Source organism: Harmonia axyridis, chromosome 2 (assembly GCF_914767665.1).
Source record: "Harmonia axyridis chromosome 2, icHarAxyr1.1, whole genome shotgun sequence".
In the NCBI taxonomy this organism is placed as follows: domain Eukaryota; kingdom Metazoa; phylum Arthropoda; class Insecta; order Coleoptera; family Coccinellidae; genus Harmonia; species Harmonia axyridis.
In genome coordinates this window covers 22,939,814-22,963,078 of record NC_059502.1, presented here as the reverse complement: position 1 = coordinate 22,963,078, position 23,265 = coordinate 22,939,814, and the positions used below count along the sequence as shown (strand labels likewise).

Here is a 23,265-nt window from a genome sequence, read left to right as displayed (position 1 = left end):
TAAAATTCGAGCAATTACTAATATTGAAAAGATTCAATTTGCTATAGTAATGATCAACTACATTTAGTAAAAATATACCTACCAAGATTTTCATATTCACAATGACACAGACGACGTGATTCCTTTCCGGACTAGTCCAGGAAGCATGGGCACCCGCAGAAATTTTTCTCAGGGGGGACAAAATGAAAATTATTGAAAAACGATAAGGCTTCCATGATTGTCATTGAAAACCAGAAAATTGTTGTGAATCCATTACTTTCCTTTTTTCCATGCCCTTTGGATTGAGAAAGTAATATCGAGGGTGTTGTACTGAAAAATGAGACAATCAAAATCTTAGGGGGGGCATGCCCCCCCCCCCCTGCGGGCGCCCATGCCAGGAAGTAAACGAACTTTCTGGACTAGGCCGGGAAATGCTACTTTCTCAGAGAAAAAGCGTCCGGGAAGTGAGCACTTCCCGGAGTCCGGACGGTTGCCGAAAATAAATTTTACATTTGAAAATTTTGAATTCGGTGACCACAATTCTATTGCACCTCAAGGTCCAAAAGTTATCACAAACTACAGTAGGAAACTAGGTTGCTGCATAGTATAAGGAATTTCCTTATACTATGGTTGTTGACAGTACTGAAATCAATATTTATAGTTCACAAAGAAAATATTTGGTTAGAATTAGAAGAAAATTTTCCAATTTAATCTCAATGTACGATTTTTAGTGAAATTCCACTATGAACTAAATTTTCGGGTGAAATTTTCGATGAGATGAATGACGTGCGAACATTAAAATCTATTGATCCCCATTAAAAAATTTCTGCTTTTTCCTAATATTCCCAACAAATTCCAATATTCCACTACACAGGGTGTTGGATCTCAGCTTGTGAAAAATCCTATATTTTTCTAATACGAACCTGATTTTTTAAATTAGTTTAAAGATTAATCGATGGACCTAATGGAGTGAATTGTGCTTTCCAAACATCAATCGAATAAACTGGGTGGTTCAAGAGTTATAAGGAAATGAAAATTCTGGTGAATTCATAAACCACCCTATGTATATCTCGGCTATGGGGAAGATTAGATGATATATAGGTTTTTTGGACACGTCTAGGGTAGCTCTACCTCAGGTTAAGGTATGTACATTTACCAATGAGACACCCTGTATAAAACATTAATTTTTACTATACAGGGTGTTCCAAATTAAGTCGGCACCATTGCCAACTCCGTTATTATTGATGCTACGATGTCGGTTAAATAGGAAAACTGGTAGCATTTTTGGTGGCCTTCTCATCGATGCCGAAAACAAAAAAAAATTGACAGTCGCGTTGTCATGATATTTCATAAAATGATATTCTTTTCAATGGAACACCCTATATTTTTTCATGCATTTCGATTCGTTATAATATTCTCAATAACAGAGCTTATATCACATTTCTTCCTGAAGTGGAAAATGAGCGACTTATTTTGAAATATTCGTTTCTTTCACTAGTACAAAAAATTTATTTGATTGTCCAAACACCCATTTTTTGTACTGATACGAATGACAATATTTCGTTACTAATGGCAAAATAAGACAGTAAAAAGAAAAATTGCGCTGGGATGTGAACTCGTGATCATCATGTCGCACTACTCAATTGACACCACTAAGCTATTTGGTATTAATATACAAAACGATAATTTCCATCTTAAAGCCATTTCGCTAGCCGCATTCATTTTGTGAATCAATAGTGTCAATAGAAGGGCCCAAATATGTGTTCAACAAGAAGGCGATGTGTTTGAACAATTACTCGATATTTTATAGCGCTTTATCAAATCTGTTTGTTATAAATGTTTTCTATTAATACAACTGTCTAATTTTCACCTTTACGAAAAAAAAAGAAGCCAAATGAGCTTTGTTGTTGAGAATGTTATCACGAATCGAAATGCATGAAAAAATATTGGGTGTTCTATTGAAAAAAATATCATTTTATGAAATATCATGACAACGCGAATGTCAATTTTTTTTCGGAATCGAGAAGGCCACTAAAAATGCTACCAGTTTGCCCATTTAACCGACATCGTATAGCATCAATAATAACGGAGTTGGCAATGGTGTCGACTTAATTTGGAACACCCTGTATAAATCGGAAAATATTGAAGTTGTCAATTCATTTCTAATTAATCAATTTAGGAATGTCGAAAGAAATGGTAATAATTTTCCAAATATTATGATAGCGAATACGCTGCAGTCGAATAGATGCAAAACTGATCTGATAAAATTCGAGTAGTCATGGTAATCGATCAAACGCAAAAGGCAGAAGTTATAAAAGGGATTGAGATTGGCGAATTCGATTCTTTACATATTGAAACTCGTATGAGAATAATGTACAGCAGCTCGACTATGGGCGGTACAAGAAAATCGAGACCAAGTAGCGGCTACTTAGTCAGACCTCGTATGGGTATTTTGAAGAGTTTGTACTCTGGTCGATCACTGTCCACCCCTACACAAGAAAAGAGGAAAAAGACCAAGTGAGTGAAATCATTTTTTCTAATTTTGACACAAATAGTGATACGGATAAGTGAAAATAATTGAAGTTTGAAACATTTAAATTTTCGTAACGTAACTAGTTACGTAAAAAGAAATATTTTGAAACTTTTGATGAAAAGTATATTTCGCTATTATTATTGAAAAATATTAAGACTAAACTAAAAGACTACCTCTTAATTTTTATTAATTTTAGTGTAAGTATTTCATGTTGAAAATATTCAGAAAATTTTCAATTACTTATTGAATAAAAATTATTTATAAATATTGATGACCAGATTTGAACTAATTAGTGATATTGACTCAAGCTGACAACATCGTTTTCTGTTTAGCATTAATTTGCGTATTATCCATATAATTTTTTGCAAGGATGTTTGTAGCCATGTTCTGTTTATTAATTATGGAATTCTCCGCATAACCCTCAGCAATTTCATGCTTCATTGATTCTCAGCCAATCAGCTCCAGAATCCGCGAGGAGGGTACTCAATGGCAGCCGAAAAAAGTGATGGATATACACCCATGGGCGCCCGCAGAAATTTTTCTCAGGGGGGGCAAAGTGAAAATATTGAAAAAACGATAAGGCGTCCTTGATTGTCATTGAAAACCGGAAAATTGTTGTGAATCCATTACTTTCCTTTTTTCCTTGCCCTTTGGATTGAAAAAGCTATATTGAAGATTATGTGCTGAAAAATGAGGCAATCAAAATCTCAGGGGGGGCCATGGCCCCCCCTGCGGGCGCCCATGTATATACCTGGCACCTTTAAAAACTAGGCGAAAATTGCTGGAATATATTCTAAATATAAACGCAAAATTTCAATTCGATCGTACCTGTTGTCACTGAAATTTTACGTTTTTTTTAATATTCTTTCGATATCCAATCGAAATATTTCACGAATTTGACATTGTTATTTCATAATGATGATATCCAATTTGACATTGTTATTTCATAATGATGATATCCAATTTGACATTGTTATATTTCATAATGATGATATCCAATTTGACATTGTCATTTCATAATGACGATATCCAATTTGACATTGTTATTTCATAATGACGATATCCAATCAAAATAATTCACGAATTTGACATTGTTATTCTTATCAACACCCAAAATCTCAACTTCGTTGATTTTGTAATCTTGGATATAACGGGTCTTTTAATTTTGATATGCTTCTTGAATTATTTTTAGTTCTGGTTATTCTTGATTCTGATCAACGAGACTTGACATTGTCATTCTACAATTGGAAATTATAACAGGGATGTTATCCGCGACATTCGTGGTCAGAACCTACCCTCAAAATTTCGAGTATTCAGGTCTTTCCGTTCGAAAGTTATCGTGTTTGCGGACGGACGGATTCGAATTTGAAGACGGATTCGTCATCACTGAGTCAAACTTTATCGTTTGATACCATTCCCGATTCAAAATTAGAAAATTACAGGCAAAAATAAAATTTCTCCGTCCTGCTTTGCCTTATTTATATGAATTCACTTTGTTATTCCACTCAGAAATTTTTTCAATTTTATATGAAATCGTATTTTTTAACTTAAAATCACCTTGTCAAATTCATCAAACGACGTTTTGTCGATTTCTTCAAAAAACGTCCAGCATTGTTCAAAAGAACGATTCTCTATTTATAAGGTGATAGTAAAAAGACGACGTAGTTCTTTAAAGGTGGAAAAAGTCTTGTTTTATTAACTGACTTTGCGCCCCTACAATTTGGCGCCTCGGCAAAATGTCCGGTATGCCGCTCCTGGCGGCGACCCTGAATGTGATGCCTGTAGCAAATAATTGTGCACAATATTGAAAAAAGTGTTCTGATATTCTTCGGGAAAAGCATGTTTTTTAATTCAAATTTGTTCTTTTAGCTCCCTAGAGAATGTAGGACAGGAATGCGGTGGATGAAAGCACTTATTTCTTTTAATTTTTTCGATATCTAAAACAAGTTTTTACAAAGGATGAGTAAAATATTATAGACATTATTGTAACGAACTAATAGAGCGGAATGACCGCTTTGAAACATGATTTTAAGACAAACGTTTAGAGTTGATAGGATATTTTTTTCTCTAATTCTGTGGCAAATCCGTTTTTCTGCCATACAGTGGAATATTTCAGTTTCACACAGATTTCATGGTTGAATTTCATTATTATATGTTGGTACTCGGAACTCTCTTGTGATGGATTTATCTATTATCTGTCAGATTTCTGATATAGAAAACAGAATGCCAATCATTCAATGCAAAAATCACCAAACGATATTTATGGAAATTATTATTATCAATAATTTTTCTTTAGTCCTACTTCTGATCAAGTATTATGAAACTTTGATCTTATGATTCAATTTCATATCCTTATTCAAATATTTTCAATTTCAATCGAGAATAAATTCGTAACCAACTTTGCTATTTTTTCATTGCAATTTGGAGATAGCCAAGAGGAGGACAAATTCTGAATAAGGATATATTTGATTTCAAATGAGAATCGATTCATTTCAGCTATTTTCCAAAAACTTAAATTTTCTATCGAGTTGTTTCCTATTTTGTTTTTATCTGACCACGCCGTATTGTTAGATTGCCGATATGGGGGTACCACTATGAAATACTTATCGAGTGAAGAATTATGGGGAATAAAGAAATGTAATCTGACAAATCGAATAAAGGTAGGAATATAAAGCCTCTACTCTATCGATTAAAAATGAATGACCAATCCGACTACAATACAAACAAGTGTGAAGTGACCAGTGGTAAGACGAAACAAGTGCATATAATACAGGTGTTCGTTTGTAAACTTCCCTAGTGGCAGGTGTCTTTTTACCCTGCGGTGAGTTGATTGAACTTATTCTGAAATCATTCATTATCAATTATTATCTTATTTTTTAAACAAAAAATATCCTTTTACAAGGTCATATCTTATATTCTTCATAATAATGATAATCAGTTTATTTATATATTAAATATTAGGTTAACATAATTCAAGTATGATAAAATTATGTCTGATAAAATTCTGTAAAATCTTCATTTAATAATAGGCAGTTTATTCGACCTATACTTATGTTGACACAATATTTCAAATTAAATAACGAAATTATTAATAATTTTCTTTACGTATCGAACAGGAATTTTTCGATTTATTTGGTAATCAAAATTTACAGATGGCTATAACCCCGAAATCATATCGAACCTTTTTCTCATGAATGAACTCAATAGGCGCATTCAGATCCTAAACTTACCCTGAATATTTCAAGTCTTTTCTTTCTTTTAAAAATGATAAATGCATGCTTGCAGTTTTTACTTATCCCTATTTCGATATATGCCATTATACAGGATGCGACAAACTTCAGAGGGAAATTCTACATGAAAAAATAAAAACAGTTTGCTGTATAATTTCAAATGCTTCGTATACTAAGATACGGGGGGTGAAAGTTTTTGAATTTTTATATATTACTCTGAAATCGGCCGATAGTCAAATTGGCGTCCAAACTGCCAGTGATTTTTTTAAATTTTTTAAATATATTTCAAGCTTAAAGAATTTTTTAAATTCTTCGCTCAATTTGTGACACAAAATCACTCATGTCTTTTTTCGTGTTTCTAAGCACAAAATAAAATATCTCAACGCCTATTTTTCATTTTTTTAATATATTATAAGATAGTTCCTGATGATGTATTAAATGAAAGATGTTTTATTCTTTTGCATAAGAACGGCGCTTCTGGTCCTCAAGGGTTCAATTGTCCTATGAATGAAATTAATTGTAAAATTACAAAAATTGAGAAAAAAGCATTTGAAGTCAGGCATACAAACATTTTGGAACAATATCAACTTGAAGAAATTTTCAAAACATTTCATTGATGAAAGGATGTTATTAAGGAAAATAATTGAATCAAAGTCAATATTGAACATGTGAATTTTTTGTTCGTGAAGTAGGGCACCATAACTGAATCTAGGCGCTCTCAGTGTTCCTCTAGGAGGCACTGCCACTCCTGGAAACGTACAAGGTGTTTCACGTAAGCGGGTCACTGGATTTTGTTGCTTATCTTTTGAGCAATATTGAAAAGTGACCCATCACAATGATGATATTTTTCACGAGCTATCGAAATATGTTATCGGAAAAACTATCGAACCAAGGCATGGAAAGTTATTGAAGAGAAACTATTTTTTTAAGAAACATTTTGTTTTCAAATTTGACTGGTTTTCGAAATGAAAAGATCTAGAGACAATTTCTCACCAATTGTTTCCTCATTTGGACCGGTTTTCTAGAAAACAGAAAATTTTTCCTTGCAAAATATACTTTATAATTTTTCCCATATTTTCTGAATGCTCAATCGATTCTGAATCCTAATATGTAAATATAGTGGTAGTTTTATATTTATTTCAAGCAATTCCAGTCAAAATCAACCTGAGAAAATTCGGATTTAATATTCGGAAAATATATATCTATGTTTCAAAAAATTTTTCGAAAAAATGAAAAAAAATTTCCTCAATAACTTTCCATGCCTTGGTTTGATAGTTTTTCCGATAACATATTTGGACAGCCCGTGAAACATACTATCATTGTAATGGGTCCCTTTCAATATTGCTTAAAGGATAAGCCACAAAATCCAGTGACCCGCTTACGCGAAACACCCTGTACCTGAAAGAAGCACTGGATGCTCAGGAGCTGTAGGATGATACTAGTTGACATCTTCTTTTCGTATTAACACTGAAGACTAACTTTCGAAATATTATTTGAGGTTTCCATTCAATAAGAAATAAAAAAAATTAAAATTTTAGAAAAAGTGCTATACCAAGGATGGAGTTCAGGAAAAAGCCAGATTATGCAGATACTGCATACAGAGAAGCTGTCTCAAGACTTCGAATCCTACTTGCTGAAAGTTACACACCCATCAGAAGAACATATCGCGATATAGACAGCGCAGGAGAAGAAACAGATAATCAGTCTATAATAAGCTTGGAAAGCAAGGCATCAAGACCTCGTCGCTATTATCCACCATATTATCCCCCAATAGTACCTAAAAAGTATTATTACCCACAATTCAAGAGCACACTAAACTCGAAACCCTTAAATATACAGGATAAGGATGAGTGAGTATTTGAAAATAGTATTGCACTTTATGTTGAAGATTCTTCAGTTATAAACTATTAAGAGGGAACACCACCTCGTGGTTGCTTAGTTCAAAACGAAATTAGAGATAGTTCTTCTTAAAAATCAACGATTTTTATGTGGTTTTCACATGATTTCTTCAAACAAAAATCTACATGGAAGAAAGTGAATATTTTTTATTTGCGAATAAAACAAAGAAAAAATTTTGGTATCAGGTGTGTGAATAAGTCTTTCCCGTTTTTTTTCAAATTTTGAGCCTTTATTGTGAAAAAATGGTTACAAATGAATTATTGAAAGTATTGGCTATCGCTAGCTACAACTTTTCCCCATCTTTCTGGCAACATACGAATCCCGTTGCGAAAAAATTCGACCGGTTTGGCCTCTATCCAGTCATCCACCCATTTTTTGGCTTCCTCGTAGGAATGGAAGTGCTGGTCAGCCAGGCCATGCGTCATCGATCTGAAGAGATGGTAATCAGACGGAGCAATGTCTGGACTATACGGCGGGTGGGGTAGCACTTCCCATTTGAGCGTTTCTAAGTATGTTTTCACCGGCTGTGCAACATGTGGGCGAGCATTGTCATGTTGCAAAATAACTTTGTCGTGCCTGTCGGAGTATTGTGGCCGTTTTTCTCGCAGTGCGCGGCTCAAACGCATCAATTGTCGTCAATAGACCTCGCCTGTGATCCTTTCATTCGGTTTCAGAAGCTCATAGTAAACCACACCTAGCTGGTCCCACCATATACAGAGCATAAGCTTTGGCGCCATGAATATTTGGCTTGGCCGTCGATGATGATGCATGGCCGGGTAGTCCCCATGATTTTCTTCGCTTGGGATTATCGTAACGCATCCACTTTTCATCGCCAGTCACGATACGATGCACAAAACCCTTTCTTTTATGTCGCTGAAGCAGCTGTTCGCAAGTGAAAAAACGCCGTTCGACGTCTCTCAGCTTCAGTTCGTACGGCACCCAATTTCCTTGCTTTTGGATCATTCCCATGGCTTTCAAACGCTTGGAAATGGTTGTTCGGTCAACTCCCAATGCTTCAGCAAGTTCTTCTTGCGTTTGACACGAATCTTCATCAAGCAAAGTCGCCAATTCTTGATCTTCAAAGATTTGCGGCCGCCCGGAACGCTCCTTGTCTTCCACGTCGAAATCGCCACTTTTGAAGCGTCGAAACCATCCGCGAACACTTGAATCATCGACACAACCTTCTCCATAAGCTTCCTGAAGCAACCGATGCGCCTCGGCAGCAGATTTCTTCAAATTGAACCAATAAAGTGAAACTTCCCGCAAATGACGTCGACTCGGCTCAAATTTCGACATTTTCACGATTTCAAAAATTTATGATGCGAAAAAATTCCAACTAATGTGTTAGTGTGGAATTGTTTACAGATGAATAAGCTTTGATTATGACATATGTAACCATTAAATACTCGCACAGTATTGGTGGCGCCATCTCTTACAAAAAACGGGAAAGACTTATTCACACACCTGATAACTTTTCTTTTTTTGTGAGAAAAATTGATGATGTGTACTTTGTACGAAGCACTGATATATTTTTAATATATTCGTGAAAAAAAATTTACCAAAGTCATTACAAAAAATGTAAAATTTCACTTTAGTGAAAGTCGTCGTACAGTGATGCCTTCTACTCATTTGCTTAGAAAAAAGATGATTGTACAACTTCGTACGCAGTTTGTACAAAGTTTGGTCATCGCAGGAGCGCCAGAGGGAAAATCAAAGTTTGACTGATTCGCGAAAAACCAAGTGGTGGTAATTCCTCTTAAGCTTTGTAAATTGAATTTTGTTCCCAAAATTTTTATATATTTAGTGAAGTGGTCCCTATAAAAGGAAAATTGATTGAATATGATTATTGAGGAGAGATTGAGAAGTGAATCACTAGAATTTAGATGAATTCGAAAATAGTTCATTCGAGGGTTTCATAAAATTAATTGTGGTGATTGTTATTATCAAATCATTTCTGTGTTCAATTTCATTCAATTATCGGTTGCCTCATGTAGAAAGTGTTACCCAATAAGCGTAAAAGCTTTTAGGTCTTTAGAATCTTTGTCGAAAATATTTTCTTGAAATTGAAATTATAACGAAATACACTTTTCTAATTAAAACAAAAAAAAATAACGAATCATTGCAAATTTTTTTTAACTATTGCGTTGTGTCCGAGAAAACAATAGTTTTTTAACAAATATATAAAATACAACATTGTGCAAATGTAAATGAAATCGAAAAAATCTAGTAGCTGTTTTGTTTTTTGTTCACAAAATGCCATTCCTTCAACTCTTCAGCAGTTTCAAAGGAGAATTTTTTTTTTCAAATTTTTCGAAGCGTATAACTTACCAAGTGAAAGTCTAAAATAAGCTTTTGTTTACACGAAATACGCCCCCTTTAATTTCAATTAATTAAGGATTCACCCCCTGAAAACTTATTTGCTAACAGCCTGTATTTCATTATTAAGTCACTTGATCGATCTATCAAATTTGTGAAACATACAATTAATTTCTCGGTTGATTTATTCATTTTTCTAGAATGTGATATTTGTTGTAAAGATGATATTTTTTACTTCACTTTAACTGACAATTTGTTTTTTTTTTAATTAATGGCTATTTTTTATGTAATGTTGGGTACGAGCGTATTATAATTAAAATGAAAAATTTACAGTGATCCTCCAAAATATGAAAATACATCCGCTCCACCTGAGATATTATCTTATCTCGAACAACAAGATGATTATATCGATCAACTCGAAAAAGAATCCAGATTCTGCAGGGTGAGTAAACATTCTTCATGACAAGACTCTTGATATCATCAAAATAAGAATTCTGATCAATTTGATTCTATTTACCTGTAACCTTTATTGTAATTTGTTCACAACAGAAGATCACATTTCTTTTTATTCCTTCTGTTATCAGCATGCATCTTGAAAAATCTTAAAAAGCATCGTCACATCCAAGATTTTTTGCATTATTTTGATTGATTTTCTGCTTTCGAAAATAATGGATCTTGATCTAGAGCTCGGAGAACCAAAGGGGTATAGAAACCAATTATAGTAGGTATTGAACCAAATGTCATCCAACTTTTTATGAAACTTAAAAATAATATTCCCGGTGTGTTAAAATTTTTAGTATCCAAGCGGTTTCAATTATTATTAGAAATAATGAGCCAAATCAGGAATTAAGTTATTTTATTCGATGATTTTGTTGGATATTAAGGGTTTTTAAATACAGAGTATTCACTAATACACAGATGATAATTTTAATCGTTTATTCTCAAACTCTCTAGTAAGTCTCACTCTATCTCTAAGCAAGTTCAGTTCAGAAGGCAGATCAGAAGGGAGCTCAACCCAGTTCAGACGTCAGAACGGAAGGACTGAATCTCTCAGGTTATGTCCCTGACGTTTGCTCTCGATCATCGAAGATCTATTCTTGTTTTCTCTCTCGATGGCCTCGCCACGCGCAGACTCGCAGCGCCACCGTACGACATGAAGTAATACTTCAAGTGTAGGGTTGGTTGTCTCTCTCGTAATTTGTTCGGATGAAGTAATATTCTAACAGATTTAGATCCATCATTCTTGGAGCATGTTGAAACGCCGATATTTCCTTCATATTGAGTATTCTATGTTTTATATTTCTTTCAGACCGAACTTTCAACACTTTTGAGTAAAGTGAAGGAGGTAGTTAATGAAAATGAAGTTCTACACGAGAAGCAAAAGAATAAGTTTCTTAAATCAGTTTTCGATGAATTGGAGCCAGAGACAGAAACAACTGAAACAGAAACGGAATCGAAAAAAAAGGTAAAGCTGATAATGAAATTTTAATTTAATACAATTGTTATATGTTGAAATTAGTTTTTCATTTTTTGATAATTTTTTTATTTGAAGCATTCAAAATCGCCTTCAAAGAAGAAGACACAAATGTTCGATGCGCCCTCGATAGTATTCGAGTCACGAATATCAGAATTAGAGGCACAGTTAACACAAGCAAGGATCGATTTGAAGAAAGCACAGGAAGAAAACGACAACTATAAAAGAAAAATAGCTGACGGAACTATAATCTTGGATGGAGTTGGTACGGAATCTTACAAACGACAAATCGAAAATTTACATAGGTGAGAATGGTCACTTTGAGGAAACCAGAATATTTCGTTTATACAAGAAATCAATTTGGGATCAGGGAATTTATTGCAAAACTTTACAGTAATTTCAAATTAGCGGATCGTCTATGGAACCATAATGTGTCGATTACGTTGTTTCTATTGGCTGAAATAGTCCACGTTCCACCGGGTGTCGATTTGGTTACTGTCATTGACTGCAAATCTGAACATCTATCCATTTTTAATTATCTTTCTTATGATTGCCATAAACCAGTGCGGTCCGTAAGGGAATTAATGAAATAAGCTTTTTTACTCACAGTTTTAGTTCGTTGTGTGCATGACTGATTATTTCTCTTTATTTGAAAAGAGTATATTGAAAGTCACTTGAAGTGGGCCAGAATATTTCTAATATACAAGGGTTTTACCACGTTCCCAGAAATTTATTAGGCAGAAAGCAATTTATTGTCTTACGAGTCCTGAACTAGTAAATCAGTTGATCGTCTATCGAAATAGTATGTATCGATTTGGTCACTTTCATTGCTCTAAATGGTACACGTGCTACCGCGTGGCTATTTGATCGCTCTTATTGGTTGGCGTTGTGCTTATCTTCCACATCTCAACTGATTTGGAAAGTTAAGAAACGTTTAAAAAAATTTAATTAAACATCGACGAAGGATTCAACAGTAATTGAGAAAATGGGAGTGGTTTTTGATGATTTCGACGATGACATTTGGCCAAATTTTTGGCATATGAGAATTTCACGTTTGCGCATGCTTAACCCTCACTCTATAGATATAGAGAGTGAAAAAATGAAATTGCAAGCAGGATACCCATACCAAATTTAATCAAAATCGGATAATAGTTGTACAAGTTGGAGCTTTCAGAAAAATTTGCGGACACAGATCGACACGAAATCAAATTCATTCAGAAATGGTCTGAAATGCATTTTGCGAATGAATATCTTCAAGTCGATGATCAATATTTTTTTCATCTTAAGTCCTTATCTTCATTTCTGGGTACGGTATAGCTAAGCTCTATATATTACCTTATATATTTGATCTTATTGAGGTTTCAATATTTAGGTACTAATCAAACTGCATTTTGAGGTTTTTTTATTTATGCTAGAGAAAAGAGTCAGCTACAAGAATCAGTTGCAAAGCTTGAGAATGCTCTCACCAAGTTAAAATGCAAAGAAAACGATACATCAGATGCTGTGAAAAGAAGTTTGGATGCTGCAGAGCATGCTCAGTATGAGAAGACTGCTGCCGAATTGGAAATAAGAAGATTGAAGGATGAGTTAGAACGTCAACACAGTAAACTGAGAGATGCAATAACAGATCAAGTAAGCATGTTTTGCATATTATTCAAAACGCTACAAATTTTACATGAAGGTTTTTTTCCCATTATAATAATGATTTTCAAACAGTAACATATCAATTCTTCTTGAGAACGATACTCATGACAACCTTGGGAAATCGTAAGACAATGAGTTATCGTCATTACATCAGTAGGAAATAATACTACATCTCGTCTCACTTTGAAGAACTTCCTTATATTGACGATTGTGTTTGTTTTGTACAAATAATTGAAGATATTATTCATCCACAGAATCGCAGAATATCGGATGAAAGAAGTGCTGTTGAGAGAAGATATACACAACAAATCGAACAACTAACAACAGAGCTGGGAGTGCAATGGGAAACAACAAATAAATTACAATTGGAACTGGACAAACAGAGGAGAGAAAACGGAGATCTTAGAAGGGAATGTGCTCAGAAACAGGCTCTCATCGATGAACTGAAAAAAGACATGCAAAGTAAGATAAGTGAGTGGATCATACTATTTGGTTCCCAGCGAAGTGAAGACTTGAGTTAATAAATCATTTAAAAGTCAAACTGTAATTTAATTGCAAAATAAACACTTATTTTCCTTTCTTATTTTCAGTAACACTCCAATCGGACATAGGTGTAACTGGTGCGGAAAAAAGTGCATTGGAACAACAGATCTCTTCACTTCAGCTAGCGAATGAAAGGAATGAGAGGTATTACAAGCAAGAAATAGCGAGGTTGCAAGCTGAGATGCAATCTCTGAGGCAAAGGTCCGACAGAGCTGATGCTGATCTCATCCACAGTAGACGGGAAAATCTGAGGTTGAATGAACAGGTAGCTTCCTTGGAAAAAGAGGTAAGATCAGGGATACCCACTATCGCTTTTAATATTGAAACTGAGGATATAAGGTCTTATAGAAAATCTTTTAATAGTGCCGAATCTGTTTTGAAAGCTGATACGTAATTAAAATACAATTACCGATTATCAGGAAAGAAAGCAGCCCCCAAAATATATTCAAATGATTATTCAATAAAGTATTAATGATATCGATACTTGAATCCTTTAACAACAATAATTGAATATGCTTTCAAAAAATTCACTTTCTCTTCAAAAACTTTACTGTCATTAAATCTTTCCCGAATAAAAAGAAATTTTTAAGCTAGTAATATTGAGAGTCATCTGCAAAAGGATCTTATCATTACCTAGAAATCTATAATTTACATTCATCTTACTGAAATAGACCTTTAAATTTTAAACTTTTTTAATGTTTTTTCAACATTATTCTCTGATGCGATTACGGAAATCTCCGAGTAAATCTAAGTAAGCAGAATCGGATATATTTTGTGCTTGCTTTGGTATTGTATACCATAGCTACTTCAGGAAAATTATTGTTAATTTTTTAGTAAGTTGCCAATTATCACTTTCAGATGAAATTGAATGCTGCCCTTTCGGAAGAAGCAAATAGGAGAGGTGCTGCTACATCAGAGGTTGTAGCTCTTCCACCTCCTACTCCCAGGAAAGATGATAAAGAAGAACTAGGGTCTTTGATTCATGATCTCGAGTCCAAACATGGTAGGTTTTAGAGATGCCGAAAAATTGGGGGTATTCTTGATTTATAGTTGAATCTACATAAACAAATATACATTTACAATAATTTAAACGACTGTTTATCTAAATTGTTTTTACCCTCACACAATTTCATCTAGCTACAAAAATACATTATCACATATGTGCCTTGGCCAAATCTCACATTCCAAAAACCTCTTTTAAAAAGGCTACCAAAGCTGCTCGTATGAAGAAAACAGTCTGCTATAGTATCAGCTAGAGCTAAAAGTCCTATGGATCATGTTTCTAATCTAATGCCGTAATTTCGGGCAAAAATATCTAGGATGTCACAGTATCACCCTATTCAAAAGTGACCTGAATTATAGCTTTGACTTTTGTCAGAGCAGGGTTGTTTTATGAAGCTTTCGAAGATTGTGAGTTAGGAATTTTGATTACTTACACATGGATCTGAGCTTTATCGTTCGCCCACAAAATCACAGTCGCAGGAATTTGTTTAAGGATCAATACATTACTTTCAATTTTTTGAAGATAATTCCGGGAGAACCATGATTTTGTATGGTTACATTTTAAAGTCAGTATGCAAAAGTCGTCTCACTGTAGTGGCTGAAATCTGAAGCATATTTGTGTTCAGATCTAGTTCACTATTCGATAAACGGACTCACTCTAGCGATGAGCCTTTTCTTCTACCTCATTATAGAACCTCTTGTTTCGAGTTTTTGCACCCAGGATAAAATTGTTTTCCGTTCAGAAAATCTCGCAAATGAAGATAAACCGTATCGTTTTCGGAAGACTTTCTGTGTAGTATTTGCAAAACTATTCTTTCAATATAAATCTTAACAACAAAACCACGCTAATTTTTCAACCACCACATGATGAGGAATGAAAACTTCTCTATCCACACCTCTGAACAAGATCAACTTCACCTTTCTGGTATGATCCGTTTTCCAATCGTGTTTTTTTGCAATTGGGGAGCTAGCCGTGATGCACCCCATATATTGGCAAATTGGCAGAAGTTTTATTTTGTGTAACAAAGGTGAAAATTCTGAAATAGCGAGATAAAGTCATGAAAGGAATACAGAATTTATGAATGGACGTGACAAGAATGATAACGAAATTAACAGTGGCGACGCCAGCTTTAAAAAAAAAGGGGTGGCCAAGAGGGCACCGAATTTTGTTTTGGGGGGCCAAAGTAAAGCGAATTTATAGTTCTGTTAATCTTTTAGCCTTAGTATGTCAAATTTTAGGGGGGCCATCAGAATTTGAGGGGTGTCCAGGGCCCCCTGGCCCAGGGCCGTCGCTAGTCAAACTTCCGCCCTAGGCAGAGACCCAACTTACCGCCCTAACAGAAGTTAACTCTGCAGAATGATAGAAATAAATAATCGGGCTCCAAGGCCTGCTCTGGAGTTTCTGCCTGTTTTTCACTGAGCAAAAGAGGGGGGAGGCTCGAACATTTTTTTTCTGTTCTTTGAAATGACTAAACAAAACAACCAGATGATGCGGATTAATCATTATTTTTAATTCGGAGAATTAAAAAAAAATCCAGAAGCCGACCTAAGTGGCAATAAAATTCGGCAACGTTTAGCGAAGCGAACGCCGATGAGTGCATGTGTTTTTTTAGCATAATGCGGCACCTTTGATGGTTTTTGATGTTAATTAAATTTGTCGGTATTGCTTTCTGTTGTTGGTGACCGAATTAAATCTCATTCCTTGCTTTGAATATCTGAGCATGCGATACCGCCCTTGAATTTTGCCGCCCTAGGCGACCGCCTACCCTGCCTCCCCCCTAGCGACGGCCCTGCCCTGGCCCAGCGTCGCCACTGGAAATTAAGTTCCAATATTGAAAAATACACATTTTTAATGGAAGTTGGGTGCTCATCATTTATGTTTTAAATCTGAAAAATATGTCCGAATTTTTTAATTTATAGTATCTCCAATTGTGCATATTGGCCTCCAATATTGTTATTATCTGCACAATTCCAAGATAGAAATCTGCAAGTCAAATGAAACACTAATTGTGGACTGTATGATAAAGGATGCGCTAAACACATATTTACAGGTCCAGATTTTTCTCCAAGCCATCGGCCAGTCATTCAATGAGTAGTACCAAAACCGTAGAGCTGGTTGTCTAAAGTTCCTATCAGATTCATGTTGTGATAGAACATAGCAAATAGATTCTACCCCCGTATCATTCAATGACATGGTGATAATATTAACGCTTCATCTGTATTTCAAACACTTATCACTAATAGACGGAGAGACAATAACTAAAAATGTGTGTACTATAGTCAGTTCTTGTAAACCGTTCTGTTCAGAAAATTTTGATTTATTAACATGGCTTGATTAAAATATTCACATTCGATTTCAAAAAATCAATCCGTTCCAATGACAACATCACTGAGTATATTACCTCATTGGTCAACACAAAAATCATCAAGATTGTTTCTGAAACTTACTACACTAGTCTTTTTTGCTTTATTTTCCTTTTTTTCAAGAATAAATATTTTTTTCGACTAATATGATGTGCATAACACCTTTCGATACTCCTCATATTCCTCTTACATTGAGTTGAAGTTTCTCCATGAGTTGAAAAGGGATATCATCCAGACGATGTATGATAACATGGCCTTATTGTTGCAGAGGCTACCGTGGCTGAGCTAGAAGGCAAGATCAAAACCCAAAATCAACTCATGGACAAACTGTCAGCAGAATGTCAGGCGCTTACCACTAAATTAGAGGATGTGAACGCTAGACATAAGTAAGAAAATTCAAAGTTTATTCTTATACTGCATAAAAAATACTGAAAATTTTCTACTATGGATTATAATTTACCTCTATTTTATAGAATATCTCAAATCAGAGTTTGAACAAGGGTCTATACCTATATCTTATATTTTTTTCGAAAGACTCTAAAGGTTTATTGTCGAAAATGATAAACCAAAATGCGCCGCTATTATCGGAAACGATGAATGAATTATTATAATAGATACCTACAATGATAGTTTCGAAAAATTTTTCATTCTTAGGGCACTGCTATAATAATTTTGTATTTTCATTGAATCTATACAATGAATAGAAAATTAATAAAATGGCAACGAATTAGGAAAATTATTAAAATTTATGAGTCTATTCAAGTTCTCATCTTAGATTAGAATCCCAAATATACTAACATATTCGTGTAAAGAAACATATGATGAGCTATCTCAATTTTGACTTGAGTCTATTTGATATAAGGTGGCTGGTGAAGTAAGTCAGAGATAGAGGATCTTTGAATAATTGCAGATTAAGGGTTTAAACGTTCGCTTGGAGTAGGTATTGGTTTCAGAGAACAAGTTTGAACATTTTTTACTTAAATTCTTTCGCTTTTATTAAATTTCTAATTGAAATTTATACGAAACATATGGGAGCTGTTATTTTCCACATGATCATAAAAATTTAATTAAAATTGATACACTGGATATTGGTAATCACACCCAAAATTTCAGCTTCCTACGATTCCAAGTACCGAAGCGATGAATGTTGAATTGAAGCTTTGTTTTGCACAAAAAAGAAGTGAATTTAGTGAATCAATCAATTACCCGAAAACCGCTAGATAGGAACAAGGTAGTTAATACATGAATAATCAAGAGGTTACGACAAACCGAAAAAAGTAATAATATACATGGTGTTCTATTTGAAATATCGAACTTGTTGGAAATATTTTATATCGAGTGATTCCTACCCAAGAAACCAAATTTTCAATAAAATCGTGCCTTCCGTTCTTCGCAAAAGTATAGGATACCATCGACCTTGACCCACCCTGTATAGGTTTGGTAAATGCATTCGAAAATATGGATCTAGTGGAATAGTGCAACAATCAAAAGATTTGAATGATAGGATATTGAATAAAGGAGTATTCTCTGTCAATGTCGAAGTGGGGATGGTGATAGTTGCGGCCTGCGCTAAAGCTGAGCTCTCCAATAGTGGGATGGGTTACGGGAATTTTATTCAATACGCTCTATTAGTGATGACGTCACACACTGCCATTTTAGTTCTTCTGTCAGTGTTCGGAATTCAAACAAATTGTCATTCAAATTAGTAAGTTGTCGTTGGAGAAATTGGCTTATTTTAATAAATAAGAGTATTTGAGGAACAATTTCAGTATAAATTGATAGACAGAAGGAACGAGGTTAATGCCAGTAAGTTCTAACTTGAAGTTCAACTAATAAACACGGCTTTTTACAAAATCTGGGGAATGATACATGATTCAAACCTACTGGTATCAACCTCGTTCCTTCTGTCTATCAATTAATACTGAAATCGTTGCTCAAATACTCTTATACATGAAAATAAGCCAATACCTTCAACGACACCGTACTAATTTGAATGACAATTTATTTGTTTGGATTCCGAACACTGACAGGTGAACCCAAAATGGCGGTGTGTGACGTCACACTAATAGAGCGTATTGTATACGTCTTTGCCATAACTGATTTGAAAAGAAGGCACGAGATTAATGCCAGTAAGTTCGAACTTGAAGTTCAACTAATAAACACGGCTTTTTACAAAATCTGGGGAATGATACAGGATTCAAACTTACTGGTATTAACCTCGTTCCTTCTCTCTATCAATTAATACCGAAATCGTTCCTCAAATACTCTTATTTATGAAAATAAGCCAATTCCCTCAACGACACCGTACTAATTTGAATGACAAAAAATGGCGGTATGTGACGTCACACTAATAGAGCGTATACTCGTTGGTTGGAGCCCTGTTCGCTTTAAAGGTCGAACTTTAACCAGAGATCTCTGATTTTCACTATTTACATTCTAGTGCCGTGCTGTTTCACACGCTTTGAAGCATTCTTGTTTGACTCGTTAGTTTGACTGTGTTAGTCTAATTTGGAACGTTTTGAAATGTGAAGATGTCATCAAAAGAAAGGAAGTGTCGACCGACCTTCGCGCATGCGCAGTCGATAACCTGAATCTCAAACCCCCTCGAAATTTAAATCTGCTATTTCCCGCCAACCTTTAATGGCGGATGGACGGAGTTGTCGTCACTGTAGCGGAGAGCTAAAAAACTGATTTCAGGGTGTTCACCTAACAAAATATAAATCATCCCGTATCTCTGAAACCGATGCTTTAAAGAGACTTTTAAACACCCAGTTCTTATTCGTTTAGGATCCTGTATCTCCATTGAGCCGTTTGTCCCTTAGGATAGCAGTCACCCTGTAATGCCATTAGATATTAGAAAATACTCTAGAATTTCAAAAATCCATTGTTCTCTCAAAAGATATCTAATGCAACTTGTGTTTGGTAGGAATGGACCGAGGAAGCACCAAAAGCGAGTCCGCTTCACCTTCAGTCCAACCGACCAAACGCAAGGAACCCATTAAACTAGATATTAGTGTCAAAGTGATCCCAAAATCTCGTAAGGTTAGTAGGTTCAAATGAACTCTCCAATAATGACTTATTGATACAATATATGTCTCAAAAGAAAGTTTATATGTGAAAAAAAAGATAAAAAAATACCCCTTTTTAAATTTATTTCTTTAAAATATTGTCGTTCAAATATCTACCCTCGTCCAACATTAAAATTCCTGACGAAGTCTTGGTGAGTATGCTTCTTGACGGCTCCCATTTTATGCCGAATATTTTGTTTTAAATGTGCCAGGAAAACTGGTTCACTAACGTAAACATAAGCGTCAAATCAGAAATAAATGTCACCTCTTCTAGAGATTAATTTGCCTGAAAAAAATTCACGAACTAATGACAGATACACATTGAAGCTGCTCCATACTGCCAAAACCATGTTCTTTGGCTATAGCCTGAAATTTTCTGCAACTCATCTAACATCTTCACATAACGCAAGGAATTCACATCAGTTAAGTGCACTCCCCCTTTCGAAAAAGTAAGGTATGATAACTCCTCGCGATGGCATTGCAGCCCATACGGTCACCTTTTTTACCCTTTATCGAATGAGAGGAAGGCTTGACGCATCATTTAAGAGACGAAAACCTTGAATATTAGAGAAATTTCTCCGCGCTATAGTAGTAGAATTGCCATTTTTGTAAAATTCGCACAATGCTCGATCCGCTCCCGAGAAACTCTCCATAACGACTAAATTCTCAAGAGACATATTCCCCGCTCCCTTCCGAATCGTTGCGTTCACGCAGTTAGCTAAACAAATATAATCCTAATCGACCTTATATGTTTATGATTTTAGCAGACAAAATAAAAGTTGATTTTTGACTAAAACTAATCTGTTTTACGATAGGGATCAAAAAGCAAATTTAGCCTTAGAGAACCTCGAATTACTTGCACGTCTGAGAGAAGTGTGGGATTGCTTGAAAGAAGTCACAACAGAGGAAAAATCCGAGGTAATAACCATTTTCTATCATATATTCTTTTTTCTTTCTAGGGAGGAAATACGGGAGGTACAAACTAGCCTAGGTCTATTGAATAGTAGGTTCAGTATGTCAGAGCGTTCATCTTACAAAAATGAAGGTACTCAGTAACATATTGATCAATTTTAGAATAAAAGCTCATGCATTTCAGTACACAATGTTAGAGTTTCAATTTATCATTGCTTTTTTTTATCATAGATTTTATTTCCCCCTCTTCATTTTTCATGTACATTTCCATAATTTGAAATAGGATATTTTTCACACCACTTTTTCATATATTATTTAATAAATCTCTCTGAATCATATTCATTGTAAATAACATGGCAAAACAAACAAAAGCATTTACTTTTTTAAGGAATTTTGATAAGGATATAGAGATTATGAACATACCAGTTTCATCTATGTACCATACATTGTAGCTGTATATAGTGTAAACAGCTTATATATATTTATTGTTTAGAATTAAGCTTTTCTCTAGAACAACTCTTATAGAACAATCCTACATCCTCATACAGGGTGGTCCAACAAAAACCTCGATTTTGCGACTCACTAACGGGGGTGAGCAGAGCCACTTGATTTTGAATAGGGATGAGGGGTGTTGCGATAACTAATTTTGAAGATCTTATCGAGTATTATCCGACCCTAAAATTTCTTCAAAATATCGATCGATAATGAAATAACAGCAAAAACAGTAATATCGAAAGAGGCAATGTGGAATTTATCTCGAAACTATTATTTGTATCTGACACATTTCAAAGGTATTTAGTAGTAAGTACTCCTACACTATTCTACCTGTGATTTTGTTATTGATGGAAATTTTGAAGCGAAATTTCAGGATCAGATAGTACTCGATAAAATCTTCAGAATGAGATATCTCCAATCAACACCCCTCATCCTTATTCAAAATCAAGGTGTTGTACTCATACCCATCAGGGGGTTGCAATTATGGGGATGCGAAGAGCGGAATAGTTGTTCTCCCTCGAATCAGATATTGACGGGTCAGAGTGATTTTTCACATTTTCATTTTAAAGCCGGAAAATCGAGTTGTTAAGTTTTAGTGGGACCACACTGTGTATTCTAATTCATTCAGCTGACCAAATTTTTGATATTTCTGAAAAAATACCATAGTGAGCTAAATTGTTAAGCAGTTGACCATTTGTGAATTTTAGATGAAAGAAGTCATTCAGCTGGCAATGCACAACAAGAATCATTGAACAATCAACAACCAGAACATGAACAGCACCGTACGGACAAGCCTGTGCCCCAACAAAATTCACCAACCCCTCAAACAGACATTTCAGATGAAAAACCAATAGACAATAAACCCGGGGATCAATTGACATCAGATGCTGATAAACAACAAACAATTTCTGAACAATCTGAGGGGCAGTATCCTCAATACGACACAGACCCCAATCAGCAATACGATCAACAATACATGTCGGAGGAGCAATATGACCAGCAACAGTACGATCCCAATTACCAATACGACCCAAATACTGCATATCAAACAGGTCCCAATGGAGAATATTTAACTGACCCAAATCAACAGTATCAAGATCAATATGCTTATGAAAACCAACAATACCAGAATGATCCAAATCAGCAGTATTCAGAAGGAATGGTGCCTCAATATAGCACTGATACAAATCAACAATTCACCACAGAAGCATTTGAACAGAATCCTTCTGATCCAAATCAACAATATCCAGTAGAACCTGGTCAAACTACGGAAGGCAATTCATATCAACAGTAAACTATTCAGTAGGGTTAGGCTCTCACATATGCAATTATTTCATTTTATAGGGGAATAGATTATTGAATTTATTCAAATTTGTTTTGGTTGAAATGTAAATATTTCCATAGTTTTAATTGAATCAATTATCTTAATTTGAGATGGATACTTTGAGAATTGGATCATTTTAATATACATGTATTCGAAAAATAGGGGAATACCGGTCAGAATGTCCAAATATTGGGAGAAGATTCAAAATACTACAGTTTATGGTTGACTTGGTTTTAGTTTAGTGAACAGCGAATATCTCGACTCCAAACTTCCTAAATTAGTTTTTCATTTACCAATAAATTTAATAGATTGCAAACAAAAAATGAATGTTTTGTTTTAATTTTATTCTCCCTAATTATTGGAAACATTTGTGCAAGGTAAAATATCGACAATACTTACGAAGATTGTTGAATAATCAAAATGTGATGATGGTCATTATTTTTGTTTTTTAATAATAAATTTTATTTTCACTGAAGGAAGTC

The 23,265-nt window shown here is 34.7% G+C and overlaps 1 protein-coding gene across 5 annotated transcripts; it reads left to right on the top strand.

The window, feature by feature from the left end:
• The first annotated feature begins 2,209 nt into the window (after positions 1-2,209).
• LOC123672784 (serologically defined colon cancer antigen 8 homolog) lies at positions 2,210-23,102 on the top strand. 5 transcript variants are annotated; one of them, XM_045607071.1, is made up of 12 exons: positions 2,210-2,496; positions 7,281-7,592; positions 10,291-10,399; positions 11,267-11,422; positions 11,510-11,736; positions 12,847-13,063; positions 13,330-13,537; positions 13,666-13,904; positions 14,477-14,621; positions 19,911-20,026; positions 20,868-20,970; positions 22,167-23,102. In XM_045607071.1, the coding sequence occupies exons 1-12, from the start codon at positions 2,258-2,260 to the stop codon at positions 22,751-22,753; spliced, it is 2,658 nt and encodes an 885-aa protein (XP_045463027.1). In that variant the 5' UTR covers positions 2,210-2,257; the 3' UTR covers positions 22,754-23,102. The 5 variants fall into 5 exon arrangements, 4 of the variants coding, with proteins under 4 accessions (XP_045463027.1, XP_045463026.1, XP_045463029.1 ...); XR_006746365.1 differs by lacking the exon at positions 20,868-20,970 and adding an exon at positions 21,012-21,097 and having other exon boundaries at positions 2,212-2,496; positions 13,330-13,546; positions 22,167-22,301; XM_045607070.1 differs by having other exon boundaries at positions 2,212-2,496; positions 13,330-13,546.
• The last annotated feature ends 163 nt before the right edge of the window (positions 23,103-23,265 follow it).

What these genes read in the sequence shown, in the direction of transcription:
- LOC123672784 (XM_045607070.1), top strand. Translation starts at nt 2,258, where the DNA reads ATGGTAATCGATCAAACGCAAAAGGCAGAAGTTATAAAAGGGATTGAG. An exon ending in CAAATCGAAAATTTACATAG is followed by an intron (nt 11,737 to 12,846) that starts GTGAGAATGGTC and finishes TATTTATGCTAG; the next exon opens with AGAAAAGAGTCAGCTACAAG. An exon ending in TGATCCCAAAATCTCGTAAG is followed by an intron (nt 20,027 to 20,867) that starts GTTAGTAGGTTC and finishes GTTTTACGATAG; the next exon opens with GGATCAAAAAGCAAATTTAG.